Source organism: Antechinus flavipes, chromosome 5, assembly GCF_016432865.1.
Source record: "Antechinus flavipes isolate AdamAnt ecotype Samford, QLD, Australia chromosome 5, AdamAnt_v2, whole genome shotgun sequence".
NCBI classification, from domain to species: domain Eukaryota; kingdom Metazoa; phylum Chordata; class Mammalia; order Dasyuromorphia; family Dasyuridae; genus Antechinus; species Antechinus flavipes.
The window spans coordinates 201,055,721-201,081,817 of NC_067402.1; the positions used below are offsets into that span (position 1 = coordinate 201,055,721).

Here is a 26,097-nt window from a genome sequence, read left to right on the forward strand (position 1 = left end):
AATTGTAAAAATACCATTCTTATCTAAAGCTTATCTAAAGGAAAGGTAGCAACAAGGATTAACAGCAACAAATTTACTTCTGTAGCACGAATGCCACTGGATGATTGTACATCTAAAATCATCCTACTGTTGTGCTTTCATTGTTCAAAGGATAATGGAGACAGCTAACCAAGACTGTTCCACTTTGATTTCTATTTTCCTCTTTCTATTGTTTGTAGTGATGAAGTTTGTTAATATTATTTCTCTTCAAGGCCAGTTCAAATGCACTGAAGCCTTTCCTGATTCCCACAAATGTCAGCACCATTCATCCTCCTTGATTTTTTAGTACTAATTGTACACACTTTTTATATATCTAGGAACATGTATATTCCCTGAAAAGTATAAATTCTTTGCTCATAAGAACTATTCAATTTTTATCCTTATTAATTATTATTTATATTAATTATTATATATCCTATATGTACATCAAGATAAATGTTAGTAGGGAATGGAAATACATAGTTTATGTAATAATATTAATGTATTAATATTAATTAATATTAATTTTATCCTTAGCACCAACCAAAGTGATTGGTACATAGTTGGGGATTGATATATGCTTGCTGACTGATTGATTGAAGTTATTTGTACCTCATAAGGATATTCCCCAGACCTATTACCTCTTCTATTCTTAAGTCTTTTTCCTATTCTAAAAAAAAGTTTGTGTCAGTACTTGACTTACCATCTTTTCCTCCAGCTCCAGACCAGGAAGATTATAAAACTTAAGAGGAAAACACAAGCAGCAAATACTAAGGAGATAAAATACAGAATTATGTCTATTAGCTTATAGGCTAGGAAGGAAGGCAGGGGATCATACCAATATAGGAAGGGTGGTAAACAATTGGGTCCACACTACAGAGTAAAGCCAAATAAAGAACCCAGCCAAGGCCAACTCAAAAATCTGAGTTCTCCTTTTCACATTTGCTGATATCAAACTGATTTCCAGGATGCAATCAGCCCTTGTCTTCTCACAGCAATAATGGCTGATGAATAGTAAGCTGATCTTGAACCTCAAGATAGATGTTAGTAGGGAATAGAAAGTTCTAAAAGGTTAGGAAGAGAACAGCAAGATCAATTTACCTGGAGTGTAGAATGTGTGAAGAAGAATGATATATAATTAGTCTGGAAGGATATATTGGAACTATGTTTTCAAGGACATTAAAGGTCCAAACAGAGGAGTTTGTATTTTAGAGACAGGATATGTCAGAAATGTCTGGGGAGTTTGCTTTAAGTCAAACCTGGAATTTAATAAACCTCATATATGTCTTAATATGAATTATTCTGCATTTAATCTTAATTTTGACAAACATTACATGGTACCTAGAATGGGTGCTTTTTAATGTGTTTAATAACTGTTTTTAAGATACAAATATACATAAAATAATTTAACCCACCTGCTATCTTATATTCTGTAGTAAATGGAGATGGCATAGATGTTTCAGTGGAAGCTGTAGAATAAAATTGTTGAGAATTTAACAATATCATTTTGGTAGTTGTATTGAGAAGGATAGATGAGAGAGAATGTGTTCAGGGAAACCAATTAGGAAGTTCTTGTAATAGTTCAAATGAAATGATGTAAATTTGGAGTAGTGTTTGAACAGACAGATAGATGGAAGAATGTTGAGTGACTGAAATAAAAGAGACTTGGCAATGGATTGAATGAAAGGCCGGGAAGGTGACTAAGAATAAAGGGTTGAGGATGACTGTATGGTTACCAACCCAGGTGACTGGAAAGAATGCTGATCTCCTCTATAGAAAAAGGGAAGTTAATTTTTAAATAACTCTTATCTAACAGGAATCATCCAATATTCTTATGAATGATTAATTTTTTTTGTCAAATGCAGTATCATCCCTTTCATTAACTATTCCCATGGTTCCAGAATTGTTCTATTTTTACAGATATAGTCTCTTGGGTCAGATTTTCCTCAAAAGAAAATGAAGATTAACAATTATAGAATATTATTTCTCTAGTTCTCTAATCATATTTTAATCTCACCATCACTTTTGTCTTCACTTATATTTATCTTTGTCCCATCCAAGATATTTAAATATGCCGTGGCCTGAAAGGGCATTTTACTGTTTCAAGTTAGATATCCTGCAGATGGTTGACTACGGTTTGAGAATTTAGCACAAAAATGTATGCTCAGTATGAATTATGCTAGTCTTGATCTGTCCTTAATTTTGACAAACATTACATAGCACCTAGAATGGCTGCTTTTAATCTGTTTAATAACTGTTCTTAAGATACACATATTATACATAAAATAATTTGACTTACTTGACATCTTATCTTCTGTAGTTAATGAAGATATTACAGATGTTTCAGTGGAAGCTGTAGAAAAAAATTGTTGAGATTTAAGAATATCAATTTGGTAGTCATATGGAGAAGGACAGATGAAAAAGAATATGTTCAAGGACATTAATTAAGAAGTTCTTGCAATAAATCAGATGAGATGAGGTGGGCTCGGTTTAGTATGGAGATTATGTGGACAGAAGGAAATAGATGGAAGAAATGTTGAGATAGTAAATGTTATGAGCCAGAACTTGAAACAAGATGTAAACTCACTGGAATTGATAAAAACAATGCTTAAGTTTACACCTTTGAGAGTTCACACATTAGAGTTCACAAGTCCGAGAGATTCACAAAATTACACCTCCCACAATCCCACTCTCTCAGAGGAGGAGTCAACTTTTGGGTTCACACCTTTAAGAGATCATATATAAGAAGCTCTTAGAGTCAGTGGAGTCAGTCAGTGGAGGAGAGAGTTTGGGAGATTGACAGAGCCAGAATTCAGTTGGGAAATTCAGAACTGGAGATTCAGAGGGAGCTGGAGGCAACAAAAGACCAGCTACAAGAGCTTGTGGAACCAAGGAGAGATATGCTTCTAAGAAAATTAACAAGGCTATTTTGGAAGAGAATAAAGGATTGTACTTTAACTCCTGGCTGCATTTGAGTGATTATTGATTTGAACTGAAACTAAGGCTGCCTTCAGAAGCTCCCCAAGAAACCTGCTCTAAATAGAATGATCATATATTTTAGAAAAGAAGAGATCACCACAAGTAAAATCAGTAAGACCTGGCAATTGATTAGATAGGAAGAGAGAAGATGAAGAATGAAAAGTTGAAGGTAACTCTCTGGTTGCCAACTCAGTAATTATTCATATTCCTTTCAATAATTATTCCTATGTTTTTGGGATTATTCTACTTTTTACAGATATAGTCTTATGAGTCAGGAAACAAAGATCGACAATTCTAAAATGCTACTTCTCTGATTCTCTAGTCATATTCTCACCTCACCATTAGTTTTGCCTTTACTTATGTTTATCTTTGTCCCATCCAACACACTTAAATATGTCTTGGTCTGAAAGGGCACTGTGCTGTTTCAAGTAAGCTCTCAGCTGATGATTCACTATGATTTGAAAATTTAGCATAAAAAGTTATATCTCAATATAAGTTATGTCTGGATCTATCCTTAACTTTGACAGATATTATATGGTACTTAGAATGAGTGCTTTTTTTATATGTTTAAGAACTGTTCTTAAGATGGAAGTATTATATATAAAATAATTGGACTTACTTGATATCAGATCTTCTGCAATAATTAAAGATGGTACAGATGTTTCAGTGGGATCTGTAAAAAAATTGTTGAATATATTTATAATTGTTGAATATAATATAATATATAATATATAATAATTTATAATTATAATAATAAATATTATTATAATAATATAAGGAATAATTTATAATAATATAATATAATAAAATTATTGAATATAATTTATAATTATAAAAAATTAGGTGGTGAAAAGTATATATTATTCTAATTATATCAAACAATACAATAATTGAAATAATACAATAGTTCATGAATGGACTAAAAGTTCAATTGTCTGGTAAAAAAGAGGTAGTAAGGTGGACAATGGGTTCTCCTCCTAATTACCTAGCATTTGCAATGCATTGTCTTCAAAACTAAGAGTACTTTATCTTTTCATGAGGAGTAACTACTTTTTATTCCTTGAAAGCATTGCATAAATGAAATTTGAGCAAAGTTAAGGGTATTGATGTTTGTTCAATTTTCCTTTCCATTAGGGTTTCTTGGAAATGGAAGGATTGGCTGTGCCTTCAAGTTGTATATTCAATTATGTCAGTCTTTAAAGTTTACTAATATATCAACAATGTGTCTCCTAGAAGCATTTACTTAAATAAATCACTTTTTCATTTCTGTTTCCTAGTATTACAATCAATACTTTCTCTCCATGGAAAATCATTTTGGTACTTGTGTTGAGGATATTTTGGTGTGAGTGTTAAGGGAAAGAAAGGCGGTTATGCAATATTCTGGAAGTGAAATGATGAAGACTTGACCCATGTATTAATATAGAAAAGGGGATGTGTAGAAGTGATAGTGGGGAGACAAGTTTTTGCAACAATTGTTTTTTGCGTGAGTTTAGTGTGAATATGAATTAGAAAAGGATACCTGGGTTGCTTATGTGGATGACTGTGAGGGTGGTGATATTCTCAGTGACAGGGAAATTTTGAAAAGGGATAAGTATGAGAAAGGGGGGTGATCAGTTCTGTTTGGAATATGTTGAGTTTGGTGTAATTTGATAAGTTCAAAATATCCAATAATCATATAAAAATGCAGAACTAGAGCTGAGGAAAAAGACAAAGAGCTGGATATAGACATGGTCATGTGTTTACAACTGATAGTTGAATTAATGGGGGCTGTTAAGGTCACTAAAGGAAAGACTAAAGTAGGACAAATACAGGAGGATGTCCATAGTTAGTGGCTGTCATATAGGTGAAGATCCAATAAAGCAAACTCTATTGGAAGAGTGAAAAAGGTAGGAAGAAAACCAAGAAAGAGCAGTTTTACAAAACTCCAGAGAGAAATATACAGGAAAAGAAGGTGGTCATTAACATCAAATATTTCTGAGAAGTCAGAAAGAATTGAGAACTAGAAAAGATTAGTAAGTTTGTCAGTTAAAACATCATTGGTAATATCAAAGAGAAAATTTTCAGTTGATTGATGAGGTAAGAAATTAATGAAAAAGTTTAGAAGAGCAAGAAGAGAGGAAGTAGAGGCATCTAATATGCTGATTTCCCAAAATAATTAGTTTAGGAGAAGAAAGGTAGAGGATAATAGCTGGTGAATATATTAAGTATGGGTTAATTTTTTTTTCAGGGTTGGGAAAGAGTTTATTTGTATGAATCAGGGAATGGATCTCTGGAGAGAGAGAGAGAGAGAGAGAAGAAGAAGAAGAAGAAGAAGAAGAAGAAGAAGAAGAAGAAGAAGAAGAAGAAGAAGAAGAAGAAGAAGAAGAAGAAGAAGAAGAAGAAGAAGAAGAAGAAGCAGCAGGAGGAGGAGGAGGAGGAGAGGAGGAGGAGGAGGAGGAGGAGGAGGAAAAGAGAGAGAGAATGAATGTACCAACACAAACTATCATAGTAGATAATGGTCACCAGAATCTGAATTGGTTGAAAAATTTGAAATGTAAAAGAAGGAAAGGTGGGGCTATTCTGTCCTGTTCGGAAGTTCAATCAGAAGGCAGGAGATGTTGCTGTGTCCTGGATATCTGGAAGCAGGACAATAAATGACTTTATTGTCTCTTCCTTGTCATCCTTACCTCAATTCAAATTACGTGCCACAATTATTCAGAATCATTGTTCAAATCATAATCACCATAATCACTTAAGAGATCACACAACTCATCAAATCTAGTTAGTATTTAAACAATCTCAAAATGGGGACTTTATTCTGGATATTGGGTTAACACTTTGCAATGTTTTGATTGGGAAGCTAAAGTCATGCTACTGACCATAAAAGAAGCCATGTATTAGGCTGGGAGTGGGGAGTGGAAGAGGAATGAAGGAGAGGGTAAGGATCAGAAAGCTCAGTGGAAAAGGATTATACTCACTGACACTGGTGCACTTCAGATCAGGTTTAGTCCATATTGGTTTTCCATCGATTTTCTTGCAGATACTCTCAACAGTTTTCCCATACTTAGCTGTTTTGAGACACTGATACTGAAGTTTCTGTCCCACCACAAACTGGTAACTCATTGTTTCACTAGCATGGCTCCAAAGTACAGGTTCTTGGCAGTGACCTTGAAGAGAGGAAAAAAAAAATCTGAGCAAAAAAAATTGAAGATAGTGCTAAGAATATAAGTAATTGCCTTTCTGTCTAAAAGGTGGATAGAGATGGAGCCTTGGTTCTTATTCATTCCTGACTTCAAAAAGCCAGCTATTATTTTTTTGTTTGTAGAAAGAACATTTATTTGTCTTAGTTCTATTTTATAAAATTTAAAATTATTTTCATATGTGATATTGTCAATAATGTTAATGTAAAACAAAGGAAAAATGAATTTTTGAGATTTTCTTCTGCTAAACTGTAGTATCTCTATCACATTATGGTTTTGAAAATGAATTTTTGTGCATGTTGTGTGTTCTTGTTCATTGTTCCTAGATGAAGAGAAAAAAAAATTATATAGTATCTACTGTAAGTGCTAATATTATCTCCATTTTGCAGTTGAGGAAACTCAGGCAAAGGTTAAGTGATTTTTCGTAAGTGTCTGAGAAGACTGAGTGTATGAGGCTGGGTTTGAACTCAGAACTTCCTGAGCTCCCTTTACTAAGCTACTAGCTGCCTCGGAAAGTGTTTTACATACATTATATTCACATGCATACATTGATCAAGTGACCTGAATTCTATTTCCAATTCACTACCATCTCTCTGTGTGAATTAGACATTGTGTTGGTGTGGTGACCTTGGAGACCTGGATTAAAGTTCATCTTCCCAAATATTCTGTTTGTGTGGTCCTTAGCTTTGAAACTCTTTAAATCTCTAACTTGGTAGAAAGAACTTCTTTACTGGAAATTACTTTTGTTGATGAAATCATAGATTAAAAATAAAATCTCTTTGATCCACAGTAACATAGATCAAGAAAGAGAGTTAGGAAGTCAGACAAAGACTAATGGTAATAGAAGCTACTAAAATAGAGTCACAGTACTGTGGGTATCTGGGAAGAAGGATTAATAAGGAATGGTTGTGAAAAAAGAGCATTGCATGTACCTGGGTTGCTCTTAGAAACAGAACTTATACAGAACTTTGTGAATTCGGACAACTGACATCTTTTGTGAACTTCAAGTTACTCCTCTGTGAAATACTAGCAATTACTTATATCACAAAATTGTTGCAAATAAAGTATAATGATAACCCTAGCATTCTATAAAATTCTATAAAATTATTATTCAATTTTTCATCCTGTCTCCAAGAAGTTCAATAATTGAAATATGCCAGAAAATTGCCTTTCCATCTTTTAAGTATTTTCAGAACTAGAATTTCCAACATCTCCTGTGATATCTTGTCAGGTTTTAAGCACCCTGACGTGTTAGAAATTATTACCTTCATCTAACTAAACTCTTTCTTGTTCATAATTTGATTGGTGCTTGAAAGAAAAACACAGTGGAAATCCAACTTGCAATTTTATTAGTCCATCCAAACTGATAAAGCCTGCATTTTAGGAGAAGAACATTGAGTCTGGATTGCCATAATGCAAATTTGGCTGAAACTTAGGTAGGCTTTCCCTGTAAAAGTTATTAAATAAATTATTTCAATGTATGATATCCCAAGAGGAGGTGAACTGATAATATGATATTCTAAGTCTTTAAAGTCTGCAAGGAAAACATATTATATACTTATGAGCACATATTTGCTGCTGGAGGAATCCATTAGAAAATTCTATTGTTATTTACGCCATTTCTTACTTGTGGGATTATAAGTCTGAAATCTGTTCTTTGTAGTTGGAGTTCTGTCTTTCTGTTCTTCAGGAGCACTTGTAACATTTTGTTCTTCTTGGCTCGGAGGGGCTAAATGTACATGTGAACAAAAAGCAAACAAACTCAAAACTTGAAAATTATATGGAAATTCATACAAATCTGTGAAAATATTACATTTTGGTAGTTACTACACAGTACTTTGAATTAATAGCTGTAAGTGATTAGCAAACTAGTCAAATGCACCAACAACTCTTTTTACTCTTGTGAAACTCATAGCACCTCAAGCATTTACTTTTAATTACTATTTATTGCAGGTGTCAGGGATGAAATCCCACTAGGAGAAACAGGGAAAAGAACCAAGTTTCCAATTTCTGGCTTCCCAATGAAACAAGCAACTTGAAACATCTGATTTTTTGTTTTTTTTTGTTTTGGGTATCTATTGTGCTCCTTGGCTTGTACAACACAAATAAAGAAAACACTTGACAAAAAAGGACAGGATACTTCCTCTGACTTCTGAGCAGGATTGAGATTCCTTCCAGACCAGAAGCTGTACAGGCCCTAAAACATTTATGTCTAAATTTTTTATTAGTTGGTATCAGAAATTAGAACAGAAATTTGTTCTTTGAATATTTCCAATGTTGTAACTTTTTTGATTCTTGATTTTCTAATGCTAAATGAAGGGAATATCTTTATATTTTGTTAGAGGAGAAAATGATATTGGAACATCTTCCACCCCCATCCACATCTGTCATTTCAATAATCTAGTGTATCATAAGGATATCTTCTTTCACTAGATTAACAATTAATATTCAAAATGATCACGTAGCTATTATGTGTTTGAAATAGAGTTTGAAATTAAGTCTCTATATACATGGTCCTCTATATACACATAGAGGACAAAAATCATGGTGGTAGCTACCCTGACCATTGAGGATAGAGAAGGCTGAGGGAAAGCAGCACTGCAGACTAAGGAGGGAGAAATCAGAACAAGTTGTGATATTTGATTCAATCGAGAGGCAACATAACAAAATGAATTGTACATATTTCTATGTGACTTTTGATGTTGCAGCTTCCCTGGTATCCTGGGTCTTATCTGTAGAAGATGATCCAAGAGTTTGCTTTTAACATTAGATTTATGATCCTATCCTTATATACAGGAGAGACTTTGAAGTCAGAAAAACACAAATTCAAGTTCTGTATCTGATTGGTGCACATTAGCAAATCACTTATCCTTTCAATGCACCAGGCAAGATCTCTAAGACTGTATTGCTGAAGAATTACTGATCTGCATTAGTGGAGGGAATTTCCAAATTTGTAGACCAAAATAAAAACAGGAAGAAATATTTTGCCTTTGGAGAGCTCTCAATGATGCACATTAGTAAATTTTCATCATTTTCAGAAGCAAAAATCCAAGTATCATTTTATTAGCAGAAAGAAGTCTGTGAATCCCCCGAGAATCCTTATAGAAGTAAATTATAGAACTGCAAAGTTCCCATTGCAAACCACAGTTTTCCTTTCTTGTTGAATGAGAAAAAGAAGCACTTACATTTACGTTTACACTGACATTTTCCATTCCAGGAAGAATACCTTGAGCTGACTCCTCCACACACAATGAAGAGGGGAGTACCTTCCTTCCTATCATAACCATGTTTACAGGAACAGTCTAGGATAGTGCCCTTCATATACACTTGTGTTTCAAAGAAGGCAAAGTCAATTTGAGGTGGTTGTGGGCATTCTTCTGAAAAAGAAAAAACCCACAAAAATCATTTGCACATTGAGACATTGGTTTTATGTTAGTTTCAAAGATTTCCTCAGGAGATCATTTGAAATTCTTTGATCTTGTGGAGTTTCTTGGCTATTCCAAGACCTGAAAGAGTTCCTCTACTACCATCAGATAAAGAATTGCTTCTTCTTTGGACAGATTCAGATTATTAGGTTGAAAGCAAGCTACTAGCTGCAGAAGGTCCAGAACTCATTCCAGGAAGCACAGAAGAACTATTAAAATTTTGTGAAAAATTTACATTAACATTTTTTGTTTCTTTAGTAGCAATCCCAGAAAATATTTCTGGTTTTGTCTGGGCAAAACAGCAACCCTATTTTCACCTCACTAGACTCTTTTCTTTATACGTGACTACTTTCTCAGCCTCCTTGTTCTAGGGAGATAGATGTCACTTCCTACAATCCTGTACCTGCTCACCTAACCCAACACATGCTGAGAATATTTAGTCTTCATATTTCCCTATTTTATTGAACCTGGATCTACCACCAAGGCTTAGAGGGTTCCAACTTTGGTCAAATACCAGAAGGATCCTGGATAATCTGTGTACTTAGGAAATCAATCAGTAAATATTTATTAAGTATGTGTCAGGCACCACAGATATAAAAATCAAAGTGAAACAATTCCAGCTCAGAGTCTTATTTTCATAAAAATCAAAGTGAAACAATCCCAGCTCAGAGTCTTATTTTCTATCTGGGAGACAATATGTAAAAATTTTAATCATTTAAGCAAGCAAATATACTCAAATCATTTAAGCAAGCAAATATACTATAGATCTATGATCTCATCAATTCAGGAATTCCCTCCAAAGATGCAGACTGTAACACATTAAATCTTGTTTACCCTATATGACCCTATATGTCCATATTCTCCCAAAAGTTCTATGAAGGGTTTATTCAATGTACTAACACATTCCTTGATTTCTTTCAAAATCAAGAGGATACCAATGGAGTATTGGGACTCTTCATCTGTTTTAGAGGTAAGCCTGACTCAGAGCAATACCCTGTTTTTCAAGTTGGGATGAAAATGATGGGGAGCAAGGATTGAACTCCCAAAATACAATGGGGTTTTAGGCCAATGTTGTGAAGTGTCTCAAATGACTTTATAGGCTTATAGCAACTTCAAATCAAGAGGGAAATATTATTATGCCATTGACTGGTGGGCTAAATTCCAAAAGGGAGTTAGCAAGTTTTCTAGCAGAACTCACAGTGAACAACAGGGAAGATGCTATAACAAGGTGGGAGATGAGAGTAACCTCGCCCCATAAGGTGGGCTAAATTTAAGACTCCATAAGGTAAGCAAAATTCTTAGAGAACTTGTTTTGCCATAAAGTGGGCAGTTCCTAATCAATCCCTCATTGTTATACTTAGAAAGAAGACTATGTTCTTCTAAGGGATTAGTGAAGAATTTGGTACCAGTAGATTCTTTTATAGGAGAAAATAACCTTGAGATTGACATTTATACCTTGGCTTTCTGATTGGAAACAGCAACTGTGGGGTCATGATAATTTTGTCAATGCAAGGAATTCAACAAGAGTCCACTGCAACAAAGACCTTTTTTATTTTTTATTTTTTATTTTTTTTTATTTTTTGTTTTTTTTCAAAGACCTTTTTTAGAGACAAGATAATCAATGCCCATTCCCAACCACCCCCATTGTTTCAGGGAGTAAAGGTGGGAATAGAACTAGGACCCATTGCAACACAGGACTGCTTAAATTTTACTTAAATTCAAAAGCTTTCTTTAGTCAATGCTCTTCCCTATGGCATCACTATCCTCCCAGTCAGATTTACACTATTAAGGTCATACTTGATTCATTCCCCCCCCTTTTATCATTGTGCCTATCATTTGCTAAATCTTGTCACTTCTATCTCTACAACATATGTTGTATCTGTTTTCTCTACTTATATAGCCTCTACAAGTTCAAGACCTGAGAAGAGCCAAAGAAGCTCTCTGCTCTCCAGCCTGTCCTTTACACAGCTGCCCCACTGATATTCATAAAACATAGATCTGATCATCTCATCATACCATCATTCTATAATCTTCAGTGACTTCTTACTGTCTCTAAGATAAAAATACATTCAACCCAACATGTAAAGTCCTCTGTAAAATGATTTCTATCTTTCAAATTTTATTTCACATTAATTTTTTTTACACACTCCCTGTTTCAGTCAAAGTAAGCTGTTAACAGTTTCCTGTACATGACATTGTTTCCTTTAGATCTATGCCTTTGGATAGGCGTTCTCATATCTGGAATGCACTCCCTTTTCATCTTTGCCTCTTAGGATTTCTTCTCATTGCTCTTTTAGTCATGTCTAACTTTTTATGACCCTTTTGGGGTTTTCTTGGAAAAGATACTTAAGTGGTTTGCCATTTCCTTCTTCAAGTCATTTTATAAATGAGTAAATGGAGACAAACAGGATTAAGGATTAAGCTCTTGTAGTTATGGACAGAGTCTTAATGTCTCCTATATGGCATATAAATAAGCCAGTAAATCTAGACTTATAGTATGCTGAGACAAAATGAGATTAAAAAAGACTTAAAAATATTTCAGAAATATAGAGTAGCCTGGAGTAAGTCTGGGTAATTTAATAAGGTTAAAAGATTAGGCTTTTTTTTGAGACTTTAATCATGTTTCCTTGATAGGTCAAAATATTCTTATTAATTTACTGATTGACTTTTGGCATTCAGAGGTTATTTAATTGTGACAAATTGTTCAAGGTCTGGATATCTTAAGCCAATTTAAGGAGAGAGAAAATAATTTGCAAAAAGCACTAAGAAAATTTTGGGGAAGATACCATTCTCAGACGGATTTTAGTGAGGAGCTGGTGAAGAAGATACTAGATTTTCATTATCTCAAATTGAGACCATCACAATAGGCAACTAAATAGTTTCCTTGCCTACAATTCAACTTATATACCAGAAGAAATTTACTAATGCACAACTCTTATCATAAGTAATATGATCAAAAATCTTCACAAGCTTTCTTTTATTGCTTGATAAATAGGAATCAGCTTCAAGTAGGTTCTACTCTCAAAGTACTGAGAAGGGACATTTTTATTTCCATGCCAATCCTCTCTCTTCCTCCCTCTCAACCCTAGAGAGTACAAGGGTTAGGATACAGCAGTGGAGTAGCAAGAATGAATGGACTCTGAATTGCCAGAGGTAGCAGTGGAGAAACAATATTTCCTGAACCCCAGATTTCTGGAAGAATGGCAAAAGTTTCTGAACCTGTTCTGGAGGAGTGTTAATTGTTCTAGGTCCTAATCTACTAGAAAAGGAAGGAGGATTGCCTTAAGAAAATGAATTAAGAGAGTGCTAGAATCCTAGAATAAATAGACCTGAGCATGTGGCCTGGAAACTATAGGAACAGCAAAAAACTGAGTGACTTCTACTAATGTGAGTAATTTAGAGAATGTAGGTCCTATGGGAAGGAGGTGACTCTTTAGCATTACAAATGCTAAATTTTTTTATGGGTAATTCTAAATTTCGAAAATAGTATGATGAGTTTGTAGAAAAATATAACTTCCTAGAAGAACTGTAGAGTCATAAAGAAAGTGAGGGGTTGATTCCCTAGCAACTCTAAGTGAAAAATTTCTTTTCTTTTCTTTTTTTTTGATTGGGGGAATCCTTAAAGTGGTACTATAATTGAACTATAATGGGTTCCTATAATGCACCTAGGAACATTTACAAGAAGATGTATGCAGGACTGACTCTATTGATGTCAAGTACAATATTCTATTATTCCCTGGATAAAATTAAAGGAGGTTCAAATTCTGAGCTTCCTAAGAAAGACTATAAGTGGAGTCACAAGTTCCAAAAATTTGGAGCAAATTAGGAGTAGATCCTCCCCCCCCCCCAAACAGTGCAAATCCAGCACTTTGGATTTGGGGTCTGAGAATTATATAAATTAAAAAAGGGGGAACCTTAAAGCTAAAGTCCCTTGGTTAAGTTTCCAGGAGGAGGTGAGATTTTAGAGAAATACAAGTGATCACTGAACCTCTGCTTGAGTATCTTGATGATGATGATAATGGATGTGTGTATGTATGTGTGTGTAGGTAAGATGGGAAACGCCCACTTTTGGACATCTCAAATGATTATAAAGCTCTTATGCTGAGCTGGAATCTCTCTTAACATTCAATATTTGGTCCTGACTGTCCTCTGAAACCATGCAGAGCAGGGAAAATTGTGTCTCCTGCCAGGCAACATAAACTATTGAGGTTTCTTTTCTTTGTGGTAAAGAATGAACTCAACAGAGACAAGTCTTGATTGGATAAAAGACAAATTTATAGCAGAATGAAAGAGGGAAAGAGTTGGAGCACCGAGAACAACAGGGAACAGCTGAAGGAGAGAAATTCTTAGTGTTTTCTTCTGGGGTAATGGAGGAATTGTGAAAAGGTTCCACGAGGAAAGCAATGACAAGTGATATCTGCTGTTAAAACATGGTTCCATCAGAAGGCAGTAGATGAGAAGCTGATGAATGTCTAAGGACTTAGGATCTCAAGGTTAGAATAGGTATCAAATAGAAACTGACTTTACAACTTTCCTAGAGTATCCAGCCTTTTGGATCTTTAAAACAATCTTTAAATTTTTAAAATTTTTAAATCTTTAAAACAAGATTGTTTTAAAGACTTATTTTAGAGATTTCCCCAGAGTTACTTCAGCGACTTCTTATGAAGTTACTGGGAATAGAGCCAGAAAAGAAAATCTGATGGATAAAATGTGATGGATTTATTTCAGTTCCACTCCCTCCAACAAACACTAGGATGAATCTGGGTCAATGTGAGACAGAGCTCTTTCTGGAAGGCAGAATATATATATATATATATATATATGTGTGTGTGTGTGTGTGTGTGTGTGTGTGTGTGTGTGTGTGTGTGTATGTGTGTATGTATATATATATATATGTATAGCTATGTAGCTACATAAATGTCAACATTAATATGTAGTACTAGAACTGACTATAGTATTCTAGATATAGTCTAACCTATATAAAATACAATAGGATTATTATTACCTCCTTCATTATGGGAATTGTGTGTCTACTAATGTCATTAAGATGAAATTAACTTTTGTCAGCAATATCAAAATATCCACTCATTTTGAATTTGTTGTCAACTAAAATACACAAATCATTTTAAACTAATTTCTAAGTAGCTCAGCAATCTCACATGCAAGTTCTTTTAACTCCTGGGTCAATTTCTCTGGAAGATGAGATAAACTCATTTACACCAATTAGGGATTATTTTTACTATTTCCTCACAGGGTATGCATCTATCTAATCTTTTAGCCATGTTGGGTCTATCCTTTCCAATGTGCAGATCATTTCCTTTGACAATAAAATGAAATTAACCCTAATTATTTCTGAGTCAGCAGTCACTATTATTTTTTGGCTTATAGTTTTTGGTTCTTGGTCCTTTCTAAAGCACTATGATCAATTCTGTATGCTATATAGTTTAGGAAAGACTTTGAAAAGCAATCCAGAGGAGGGTAACATATTGGTAAAATTGTCTCATAGTCATGATATATAAAGATTAATTTGAAGAAATTGAGAATGTATAGCTTATAGAAGAACCAAGAGAGATGATAATTGCAAGTATTTGAAGACCTGTAATGGAAGAGGGATTAGATTTTTTTTTCTTCATCCCTGAAGGCAGAATTAGGAAAATAAGGTGGAAAATGAAATGAGATTAATAGTTTCAGTGTTAGATGGATCCACCCTGGTTGCCACCCTATTTGTACTAGCTACCTCCCCCAGGGGAATAACTTTAACCTGACTATCCCTTTTCTTGCTAGAAAGGCTCTCTTACCCACATAATAATTGTAGGCTATCCATTCCAAAATTATTCTGGAAAACTCACTTATAATGCTTCTACACCACCTTCTTTGAAGTTTCTTCATAACCTCCATTCTCCAAGCTATGAACTTGCATCTATTCGTTCATCCTAAATGCCACTAACTGATTCTGACACTTAGCACCCCTCTGAATGCTGCTGCCACCATCTTCAAGTCACATGTTTCCCCCTCCTCTATCTGGACCCCACTAGGCATGGAAAACTCTATACCCTTTATCAGCATGAAGCAGCTCCAGAAGATAGCTTCATCCGTTTGTCCTAAATGAATTTGGGGTGCAACTGCTTGAGAGGGGAAATGATGTAAATGTAGCTTCTAGGGGAGACAGCAATAATTTTAAGGTCCCCTAATCTTAGGGGGCTTCTGTTCTAACAATAAGTCAGTAATTCTAAATCTTCTGGCTTTGGAATCTCTGACCCCAAGGTCCCCCACCCCCAACCTAGAAAACTAAGAATTTCTAACAATCAGCCTGTCAACAAACATTACTGTCTATTGGTTAGTGATAACCAAATTTCAGAGACCACTCCTTAGTCCTACCTCTGGGCCAAAAATTAGTAGATCTATAACATGAAGAACCAGATAAAACTGTCTCTTTGCTTCTTTTTCTTTGCTAAATTCTCTTGGAATTTAGACTGCTTCAATGGCATTACCCCTTGACTTAGAGATGGGTTCAAGCCTGAAAATTCTTTTGAGACACCTTGCATTTGATTTTTTTTTCATTAATTCCCTTGAAATTCTTGACCTTTTGTTTTTCCATATGAACTTTGTTGTTATTTTTTCTAGGTCATCAAAGTAGTTTTTTGGGAGTCTAATTGGTATAGCGCTAAATAAATAGATTAGTTTAGGTAGTATGGTCATCTTTATTATATTTGCTCGCCCAATCTAAGAGCATTTACTATTTTTCCAGTTGGTTAGATCAGACTTACTGAGACACCTTACAACACCGGTCTGTGATTCCCAACCTTTTGGGGTCCCTTCCTGATCTCATAGCTATCTATGCTGCACTTAATTGTTGCCTTCTTTGGGGTTGGGGGCAGGGATGGAGGGAAAAAATAAGTGCACAGAAAAGAAGAAAGGAAAACCTTCAAAGAAGCAAAGAAAAGCTGGGAAGCTTTGAAAACAATGTGTAGTATTTATTATATAGTTACCTCGAAATGGAAATTCATATTGAACCCTCTTTTATGTTCTACTGTGCACATGACAAATTTTTTTCTTTTCTCATTTTGTATTTAAGTTTACAATAAATAAGAAAATGTGAAAATGAAAACTATATTAGGCTGAAAGAATCATAAGCAACAATCAGTAACAGTAATAAACATATAGTCTCCAAATGCCTTAGTAAACAAATTCATAAAAGAAAAAATTAATTCAATTACAAGAATATAAAAACAATAAGACTATAATAATAGGATACATCAGTATTAGTTTCTTAGTTTGGATAAGTCTAATAGGAAAATTTAAAAAATGAAAATATTTCTGGAGAAACTAGAACTAAAAAACTTTTTAATGAAACTTCAAAAGAACAGATATATTTCTTTGAACCACATGAAGCTTAAAAAAAAGACCATGTATTAGGGCCCAGGAAATCACAAATTTGTGTAAAAAAGCAGAGGTAGTAAATGTATCAGGAAGCAATAAGAAGTAATGGGTCTGGGGACCACAAAAAAAGACACAGATCCAAATGGAGATAACAATGTAATCCTAAATAAGGAGTAGGCCAAAGAATTAATTACAGATATAATTTACAGTTATATGAAAAGATAATGATTAAACAACATGCCCCAAAGTTTTTGATACAACTAAAGTTTCCTAAGGGGAAAATTATATTCCTTTAAAATATATTGACAAAGTTAAAAAAAAGACCCTTCTATTTCTGTTCAGGAATTGAATATTATTAAAAGGCAATAAATTAACAAACCTAAAATAAATACAAAAGAAGAAATATTAAAAATTGTAGGAAAAATAGAAATAATGAAAAAATTAAGAACTGGTTCTTTGAGATGACTAACAAAATTAATAAATCTGTTGCTAATGTGATTTAAAAGAAAAGGATAGAAAATTAAATCAATAAAAAAGAAAACAAGCAAGATAAAATCGCAACAAAATAAAAAGAAATAAAAAGAATTACCAGAAAACATTTTGAATAGTTATATACTAATAAAACTGAGAGAAAAATAAATAGAAATATACTTTCAAAATATAAAATATTTGAATTGTTAGACTAGACAGAGATCTTAAATAACTTAATCTCAATAAAGTAGATATATTTGTAGATTAACTACCTAAAAAAATCCTCTTGGTCCTGATGTATTTCAGAAGAATAATATCAAATTGTTTAAACAATTAATCCTGTACTTTATAAATGATTCTTAAAAATTGAGAATCTGTATTTGCTGATTTTATTATGGTTTACTCAGAAAATCTTAGGGAATTAACAAAGATACTAATTGATACTACAATGACACAAAGATATTACAACAGCTTCAGCAAAATTGAAGGTTACAAAATAAATCCTCAAAAATAACTTCATTTATATATTATAATAATAATAACAAATCTAAGAACCAATAATGGAAAAGGAAATTCTATTCCAAGTAACTACAAAATACACAAACCCACAAAACAGAAAACTTGCATAGATTCATTTATAAAGTGCTCCTTATATCAAATTTCTCTGATAAGAGTTTGGTATCCTATTGTTGGTGGAACTGTGAATGGATCCAACCATTCTGGAGAGCACTTTGGAACTATGCTCAAAAAGTTATCAAACTGTGCATACCCTTTGACCCAGCAGTGTTTCTACAAGGGATTATATCCCAAAGAGATCTTAAAAGAAGGAAAGGGACCCACATGTGCAAAAATGTTTGTGGCAGTCCTCTTTGTAGTGGCAAGAAACTGGAAACTGAGTGGATGCCCCATCAATTGGAGAATGGCTGAATAAATTATGATATATGAATGTATGGAGTACTATTATTCTGTAAGAAACAACCCACAGGATGATTTCAGAGAGGCTTGGAGAGACTTACATGAATTGATGCAAAGTAAAATGAGCAGAACCAGGAAATCATTATACATGGCAACAATAAGATTATATGATGATCAATTTTGATGGATGTAGCTCTCTTCAACATTGAGATGATTCAAATCAGTTCCACTTGTGCAGTGATGAAGAGAACCATCTACACCCAGAGAGAGAACTATGGGAACAGAGGGTGGAACACAACATAGCATTCTCATTCTCTCTGTTGTTATTTACTTGCATTTTGGGTTTTTTTCCCCTCAGTTTTTCTTTTTCTTCCTTCTTGATCTGATTTTTCTTGCGCAACCAGATAACTGTATAAATATTTGTACACATATTGGATCTAACATGTATTTCAACATATTTAACATGTATTAGACAACCTGCCAGATAGAGGCAGGGGTGGGGGGGAACAAGGGGAAAATTTGTAACAAAAGGTTATGCAAGGGTCAATGTTGGAAAAATTACTCATGTATATACTATGTAAATAAAAAGCTTTAACAAAAAAATGAAGAGTCTGGTATCTATGATAGCTATATAAGTTAATAAGCATATATTAGACTAATAGACATTTCTCAATAGATAAATCACCAAAGGAAATGAAAAGTTTTCAAAAGCGGAATTACAAAGAATTCAGAGCCACATAAAAAAATGTTCCAAATTAAGAGAAATGTAAATCAAAACAACTTTGAGATTTCATCTCATAGTCTACAAATTGTCCAAAATGACAAAAAATGGCAACAATTATTGTTGGAAGGGTTGTTGAAAGAAAGACACACTAATGCTTTGTTGGTGGAGGTGTGAATTGGGACAACCATTTTGGAAAGCAATGTGGAATTACGCAACCTAAAGCTTCTAAACTGTAGATTGTGACCCCCATATGGGGAAAGGTAACTGAATGTGGGGACTCTGAAAATGTTTTCTTATTAGTAAATGTTTGATTTGTATGTCTATTTTATATAATTATATACCCTAAGTCACATAAAAATTCTTTGGGCAAAAGAGTTGTAAGTGGAAAAAGTTTAAAATGTAACATGTGTAACTAATATGATTAAAATGTACATACTTTTTGACCAGGGACTCCATTACTGGCCTCAGAACTCAAAGAAGCCATTTATAAGAAGAAAGTCCATATAAATCCCAAAGTGTTTATAGCAGCACTTTTTGTGATAGCTAAGAATTGGAAACAAAGTAGATGCCCATCAACTGGAGAATGGTTAAACAAATTGTGGTATATGAATATAATGAAGCATTCTGGTCTTTTCAAAAAGGAGCAGCTACCTGGCACAGTGGATAGTCAGGAGACTTGAGTTCAAAATTGATCTCAGATACTTAGGACTCTGGTATGAAACTTACCCTGTTTGCCTCAATACCTTCTCTGTAAAATGGAGAAGGTAATGGCAAACCATTATAGTATCTTTGCCAAGAAAACCCTAATTGATTAAACAACAACATCATGTAAAAATGATGAATGTGCTGAATACACGGTAACACAGAAAGATCTTCATTAATGGAAATAGAGTTTAAAATAAGCAAAGCTGAGAAAATATTATATAAGACTACAACAATACACATGCAAAGAAAGACTTCTTATAAATATTAAAAGTGAATATGGCAAAATTATAGAGATCAGGTATAATTCAAATGAAGTGATATGAGAGGGCACCCAGGAAGGCAGGATGGAAAATTAAATTTTTTGCAGTTCACAAAAAGGTTAGTCATATCTGGCTATTCTGGCTATCCTCCTACTCCATCTCTCTCCCACCCTCTCTCCAGTTGTTTTCTTAAGAAAAGAGACCAATCTTGAATTGCTAAATACTTACAAAGGCCACTCTGAGCTCATCATCTTGCAACGATCACCACACTGGTTGCTTCTGCCAATAAATTTTGTCAAGAAGTTCCTAACATAGTCATCTCTATCATTTGAAACCGGAATCTTTACTCTCATGATTGGTTCCAGTTCATCCTCTACAATTCTCTTCCCTCTTTTTTACCTGTAGTCGGGGAGCTTAATCTACCAGTTCCGTAGGTTTCATCCTGATTTAAGCAACTTCAGGAACCTGAACTGCAGTATTTCTCTAAGTCCCTGAGACGCATTCATAAAAGAAAAAACTTCCAAGTTGCTCAAGTCATATTAGAATCCAGTTATTCTATCTCCCCAACAAGTATTCGTCCAGCTGTGGTGCTTGGTATATAGTAGGTTCTTAATAAATACTATTATTTGCACTAGACTATATCTCCTTCCTCGGTATCCAGTATGGAGGTCTCTGCTCTCCTGGAATCAGATCCCAATCCTTTCCCAATAAGCAGAGGTTTTTCATTTTCTAAATTCTCTGATGCTGATGTCTTCCTTCTAACTTTTCCTCAAACCATAGCCTAGTTAAATCTGAACCACACATTTTTGCTCATTAAGAGTGAGCTTTCAGTTCATTCAATCTTGGTAGTTAATTCAACAATGAAAAACACGTGACCAAGAAATGCGACTCCCTGTCAAAAGAAGATGAGGATTCTAAAACTAGAAGTCAAATCAATGAAACTCCGGGGAGTTCAGCCAAGAAGTTGGTTTGGACTTCAGGAGCTACACCCCGGGAGTTGTTTTCGTTTTACTTGGGCCTAAAGTTGGGCACAGAGCTGGCCCGGACCCCAGTGGTTGCTTCTCTGGTTTAGGAGAGCTCCCTAGCAGGGGTCCTCAAACTTTTTAACTAGGGGGCCAGTTCACTGTCCCTCAGACTGTTGGAGGGTCGGACTATAGTAAAAACAAAAACTTTGTGGGCCTTTAAATAAAGAAACTTCATAGCTCTGGGTGAGGGGGATCATCGCGCTCAGCCTGGCCCGTAATTTGAGGACCCCTGTTGCGCGTTGGGGTTAACTCCGGCGGCGCTTGCGGGCAGCTGGATTCTCGGACCAGAGGCGCTGCGGACTCTTTTCTCCTCAGAAGTCGGACTCCCACGCGTTCGGGACCCGGAGTGGGGGAAGGCTGGGTGCCCCCTCGCAGCTTCTAGGAATCCTCCCCCGCGCTCCCCATCTCCTTTCAGTGTCAGCCCGGCGCAGAGCCGTCATTTCTAGGGATGGAGCGACCTCTCTTTCCAGGAAGCCTCCCTCTCCGCTTTCCCCTGACGGCTTAAACCCTCCTCTGCTTACCTCGCAAAGCGCAGAGGGGCAGCAGCGGGAGGAGCTGGAGCCACAGCAGGGGCAGGGCGATGAGCCGACAGCGCAGGACCTGGCTGCACTTTGCCATCAGTTGAGCTTCCCGCCTCCGCTCTCCCCACCCCTACTGGGTCCACAGCGTCCGAGCGCCAGAGCGCCCCCTGAGGTTAGTTAGGCGCGTGCCCACTCGAGCCCACGCTCTCCGGGTTGGCAGCGGCTCTGCTTCCACTGCGAAGCGGCAGCGGGCTCCCGGGCTCCGGCTTCCCCTGGCTAGAGGGAAGGGAAAAGGAGGTGACGGGAGCGACCCGGCCGAGACAGAAAAGAGGCTGAGCGAGGCTTGCTGGTGGGCGGAGGTCGGGGTGGGGGACAGTGGCGTTCACTTTCACTTTTGCTTTTGCTTTCGCTCCAGGGAGGATTGGGGAGAGGTAGGAGAAAGCAGCTTCTCCACCCTCTCCCTCTAATAGAGAAGGTTCCGCGTCCTTCTCCCCATCCTAAAACATTTCTGGGCCAGCGCCCAGAGGACCTTAACCTGTCTCACCAGAGGCTGCTTTCGGAAGAGGAAGGCAGCGTTTGTTCCAGAGCCTCTGCCTCCTAGCACAGCTTCAAGTGATTCTCCTCCGCTTTCTCCCCGTCACTTTATCTCAAATACCCATCCAGGTTTATGGCACTAGGAAAAGTGACAATTTCTTTTGTCATGTCTAGAGTAGTGAAAATTGTACGAGACTATAAAATTGCCTTGCACAGAACTTCTCCTGATTCCTCCCTCCGCCGCTGAAAGTAATCCCTCCTTCAAAGTTTCTTGGAGCATTTCGTCAAGGTTAATACATATAGAAGTGGAAGGAACCCCTTAGATCCCTTAGGAGGAAATGGAGGCTCTGAGAGAGAAAGTGATTTGCCCAAGATCCTACGGGTGGTGTCAGGTGGATCTTTCAAAATTACTTCTTTGTCTGTCTTTTCCCACTAAAGCTTAGCAACTAGACGGTTAAAGCAATGCGCTTTAATCAGAGTCAGAAACAATCAGACACTTACTAGCTGTGTAAGTCTTGGCAAGTCACTTGACCCTGTTTGCCTCCGTTCCCTTATCTGTAAAATGAGAAGGAAATGGCAAACCTTTCCAGTGCCTTTGCCCCACCTCCCCCCAAAACAACAAACAAATAAAAAAAAACCCCAAAACACTCAAATGAAGTCATGAAGAGTGGGATAAACTGAACAAAAATGGTAAAGCCAATCATGAGCAAGGATTATGTCATTCCTGACATCAGAAGTGTCTGGATTTGAAGTTAAGAGAGTCATATTCAATTCCTATGGAAACAGAACATCATGTTCCTGGCTTACTATATGACCATGGGAAGTAGCAATCTCTCTGTCTCTCTATAGTCTCATAATACTTATGGCATTTTTATGTCTACCAGAATGTAGTCTACCTATCTGCATTCTGGAGTTCATATCACAAAGCTATAACAGAAAAAGAACTAAATTCAAAATCAGGACACCTCTCTTCTGGTCACTCTTTAATTTAATGTGTAGCTTTGTGTAAAAGGCATTGATGTCTCTCCCTCTTTTTTCATGTGGAGAAATAGTTATTTAGTATATTCACAACTGTGAATAAATCTCACAATTTATTGTGAGAATTAAATGAAATGAGTGTGAAAAGACTTAAAAATTCTAAAATGCAAGATAGGTCTTTATTATCTTGTTTTCATCTTTTCTTTTTGTGAAGTTCAGATAGAGATTATCAGAAGGCAACTCATTATCTTGCTATTATTCTTTTATAGTTAATCATATATGGCCTTTTTTTTTGGGCTATTGTTGATGGTGGTGATTGAACAGAAATATTGGGATATAAGTTCATTTCTACTAGCCCTACTGAATGTGTCTTTGGAACAGCTCCAGTAGCAGATGGTTTGGATAGGATGAAAGGAATTACATATGCCTTTTGTCATCTGCCTCTCACATGAGTTTCATTTTTTTTCTATTAGGTCTCTATGTTTTGAAAACTTTTAATTCCATGTAGTTTGGAGATTATGAACATTCATAGTGTGAAGGAAATTATGGCTTTCATTTTAATTAATATTATATATGTAAAGAATTTAATAATAATTTACATTTTTTCAGAGCTACTATTTCCCCAGCAGATTCTGTTGGGAGTCAGAGTCTCACAATACAGTTTGAAATGATCAGTCAATTCTTGATAACACTCTTTCATTTATGGTAAGTGAAGTGGATCAAAAATTGTAAAACCTGCTTCTATTATAGAACTCTGATCTGGTCTCCCACCAAGTAACAACCTATGGGTTTTGAAATAATCACTGAAGAATTGTTCTCATGGGACTCAAGAACACCTATATTATCCTGCACTCAGGGGCTTCTCATGGGCATTCACTCAGGACTTGAGAAAGATTGTATCATAATTCCTCTTCCTCCTTCCTTCCTACTTATAATTTCTGTAAAAAAAGTCTCTGCTTTTACTGCAGCAGGGAAGGTCTTTTTCCCAGGAAAACTTCCGGTTTGCAAACCACATTCCTCACTCCAAAATTGATTAATTAAAATGTTTGATCTACAAAAAACCCTGTCTCTAGTACTGCTTTGTATAGCTCTAGCTATTCATAGTTTAGAAATTAATACAGTAAAATTCTGTTAACAATAGGATAATACATTTAGAGATGGAGGGGACATCATCCATCCTTCCTTCCTTCCTTCCTTCCTTCCTTCCTTCCTTCCTTCCTTCCTTCCTTCCTTCCTTCTTCCTTCCTTCCTTCCTTCCTTCTTTCTTTCCTTCCTTCCTTCCTTTCAATTAGAGTTACAGACAAGCAGTTCTGGTTTACAAACCTCCACTAATATAGATCAGTGACTTCTTTGTAATTTAAATAACTGGGGGAAAAATATCTGGGTTATAGGATGTATCAGAAGAGACCAGAAATTTATCTAGGAGACCCTGAAAATAAATGTTGACTTCCAAAAAGGCATATCATATCATTTTCCTTTGAGGAAGTATGAAGAAAAAAGATAACCAGAAAAGGAAAATAGTCCCCTATGCTGAGGAGGTTACATGTACATACTTGAACAAGAAATTTAACTCCAACGAAGTGCAAAATGACAGGAGAGGGAAAGTGAAACTAATGGGTCTGGTTTGGGCAAAAGAGAGCAGTGAAAGCCAAAAGTGAAAAGTAAAAATAAATGAAGATCAAGAGCTAAATTCTAACACATATGTGGTCTCTGTGTTCTAAACAGTGGCTGCTAACAGGATATCTCTCCCTCTCTCTCTTTTTTTTCTATTAAGAGAAAGAATAGATCTTGACTCTGAAATTGGCATGTGGTATCAAAACAGCTGAGAACATACCACATTACTCATAAAGTATGGTTTAAAGGCACAGTTCTGTTTTTATTCAGAAGTAGAAACAACATAAAAATGTTACCTTTGGGCAGAAAAGATGTGTAAGCCCAGTTTCTCTGAATATGATAATCTTGGTTTTAGTGAATATTGGGATGCTTAGGAAGGCAGAAACCTCTGGGTCCTAGGAATACAGTTGAGGAGCAGAATACACTGACTCAATCAATCAATCAGAAAGCATTTATTAAATGTCTGCTTTGTGCCAGGCATTGTTCTAACTGCTGAGAATATAAAAGGAGACAAAAGACAGTTTCTGTCCTCAAGGAGACTACAAACCACTATGCTCCTTCCCTTTTCCTTAAGATTATCTTTTGAACATAGGTTAGTTTTTATAAAGAGGTAGTTATTAATAATGAGTAATTATTAATTAGAAATCATCTAAACCCCTCCATCCTCCAAGTCTACAACACGCTTTCCTACAATGATATACAGAATCCAGGAGAACGTTGGCTCAAGTTAAGCACAGGTGACAAAGGGACAAACGTGACAAGGACAAATAATCCTTGATTACTCATGCTGAAACTATACTAGTTTGTCTTTGGCTTCTGATGCAATTATTGTGACTGGCTTTCTGATGTCCTGGGATGGGGGATAGGGATAGGATGATTCTAGCACTCCAATGAGAAGGTAGGAAGTAAAAATCCTCTGGATTTTGGAGTAGACAAAGTCATATTCTGACCAAAAGGCAAGGAGAAGGAACTGTAGGGTTGGACAATATTTGCTTTCTGGAACTCTGATTCGAGTTAACTTTCATGGAAGACCCAGAGGGTCTGAAAAAATCTCTTGGCCATTTGAAACAGACTTCCTGTCTGGCACCTTTTCCTTTCATTGAATGGCTTTAAAAGACTTTTCACACTTAGTCTAAAGTTGAGATGAATAGATTGAAATTAACTTTCACTTATTTAAGGTATTAAGGTTAAGCACTCAACCTTATGGATGAATTCATACAAAAGCCTGTAAAGTGAGGCACCTGGGAGATAGTTCAGTATCATCCTCTAAAGATGGGGAAATTTACAGAATACTATGTTTGGAAGAAGTTCAATAGTTTAAGTCTTGGAACCCTAAGCGAATTCTAATAACATACTAATAACTAAAAAC

At 35.7% G+C, this 26,097-nt stretch overlaps 1 protein-coding gene across 1 annotated transcript in view; it reads right to left on the minus strand.

Moving 5' to 3' along the window:
* Positions 1-24,346, minus strand: part of IL2RA (interleukin 2 receptor subunit alpha) — a 34,174-nt gene extending 9,828 nt beyond the window's left edge. The window contains exons 1-8 of the mRNA XM_051961859.1: positions 21,603-24,346; positions 9,362-9,553; positions 7,804-7,905; positions 5,955-6,143; positions 3,617-3,670; positions 2,318-2,371; positions 1,434-1,487; positions 722-788 (exon numbers count right to left, since the gene is read on the minus strand). Coding sequence (XP_051817819.1) covers positions 722-788; positions 1,434-1,487; positions 2,318-2,371; positions 3,617-3,670; positions 5,955-6,143; positions 7,804-7,905; positions 9,362-9,553; positions 21,603-21,699 — 809 coding nt within the window. The 5' untranslated portion in view covers positions 21,700-24,346. The remainder of the gene's footprint in view (positions 1-721; positions 789-1,433; positions 1,488-2,317; positions 2,372-3,616; positions 3,671-5,954; positions 6,144-7,803; positions 7,906-9,361; positions 9,554-21,602) is intronic.
* Positions 24,347-26,097: the final 1,751 nt, after the last annotated feature.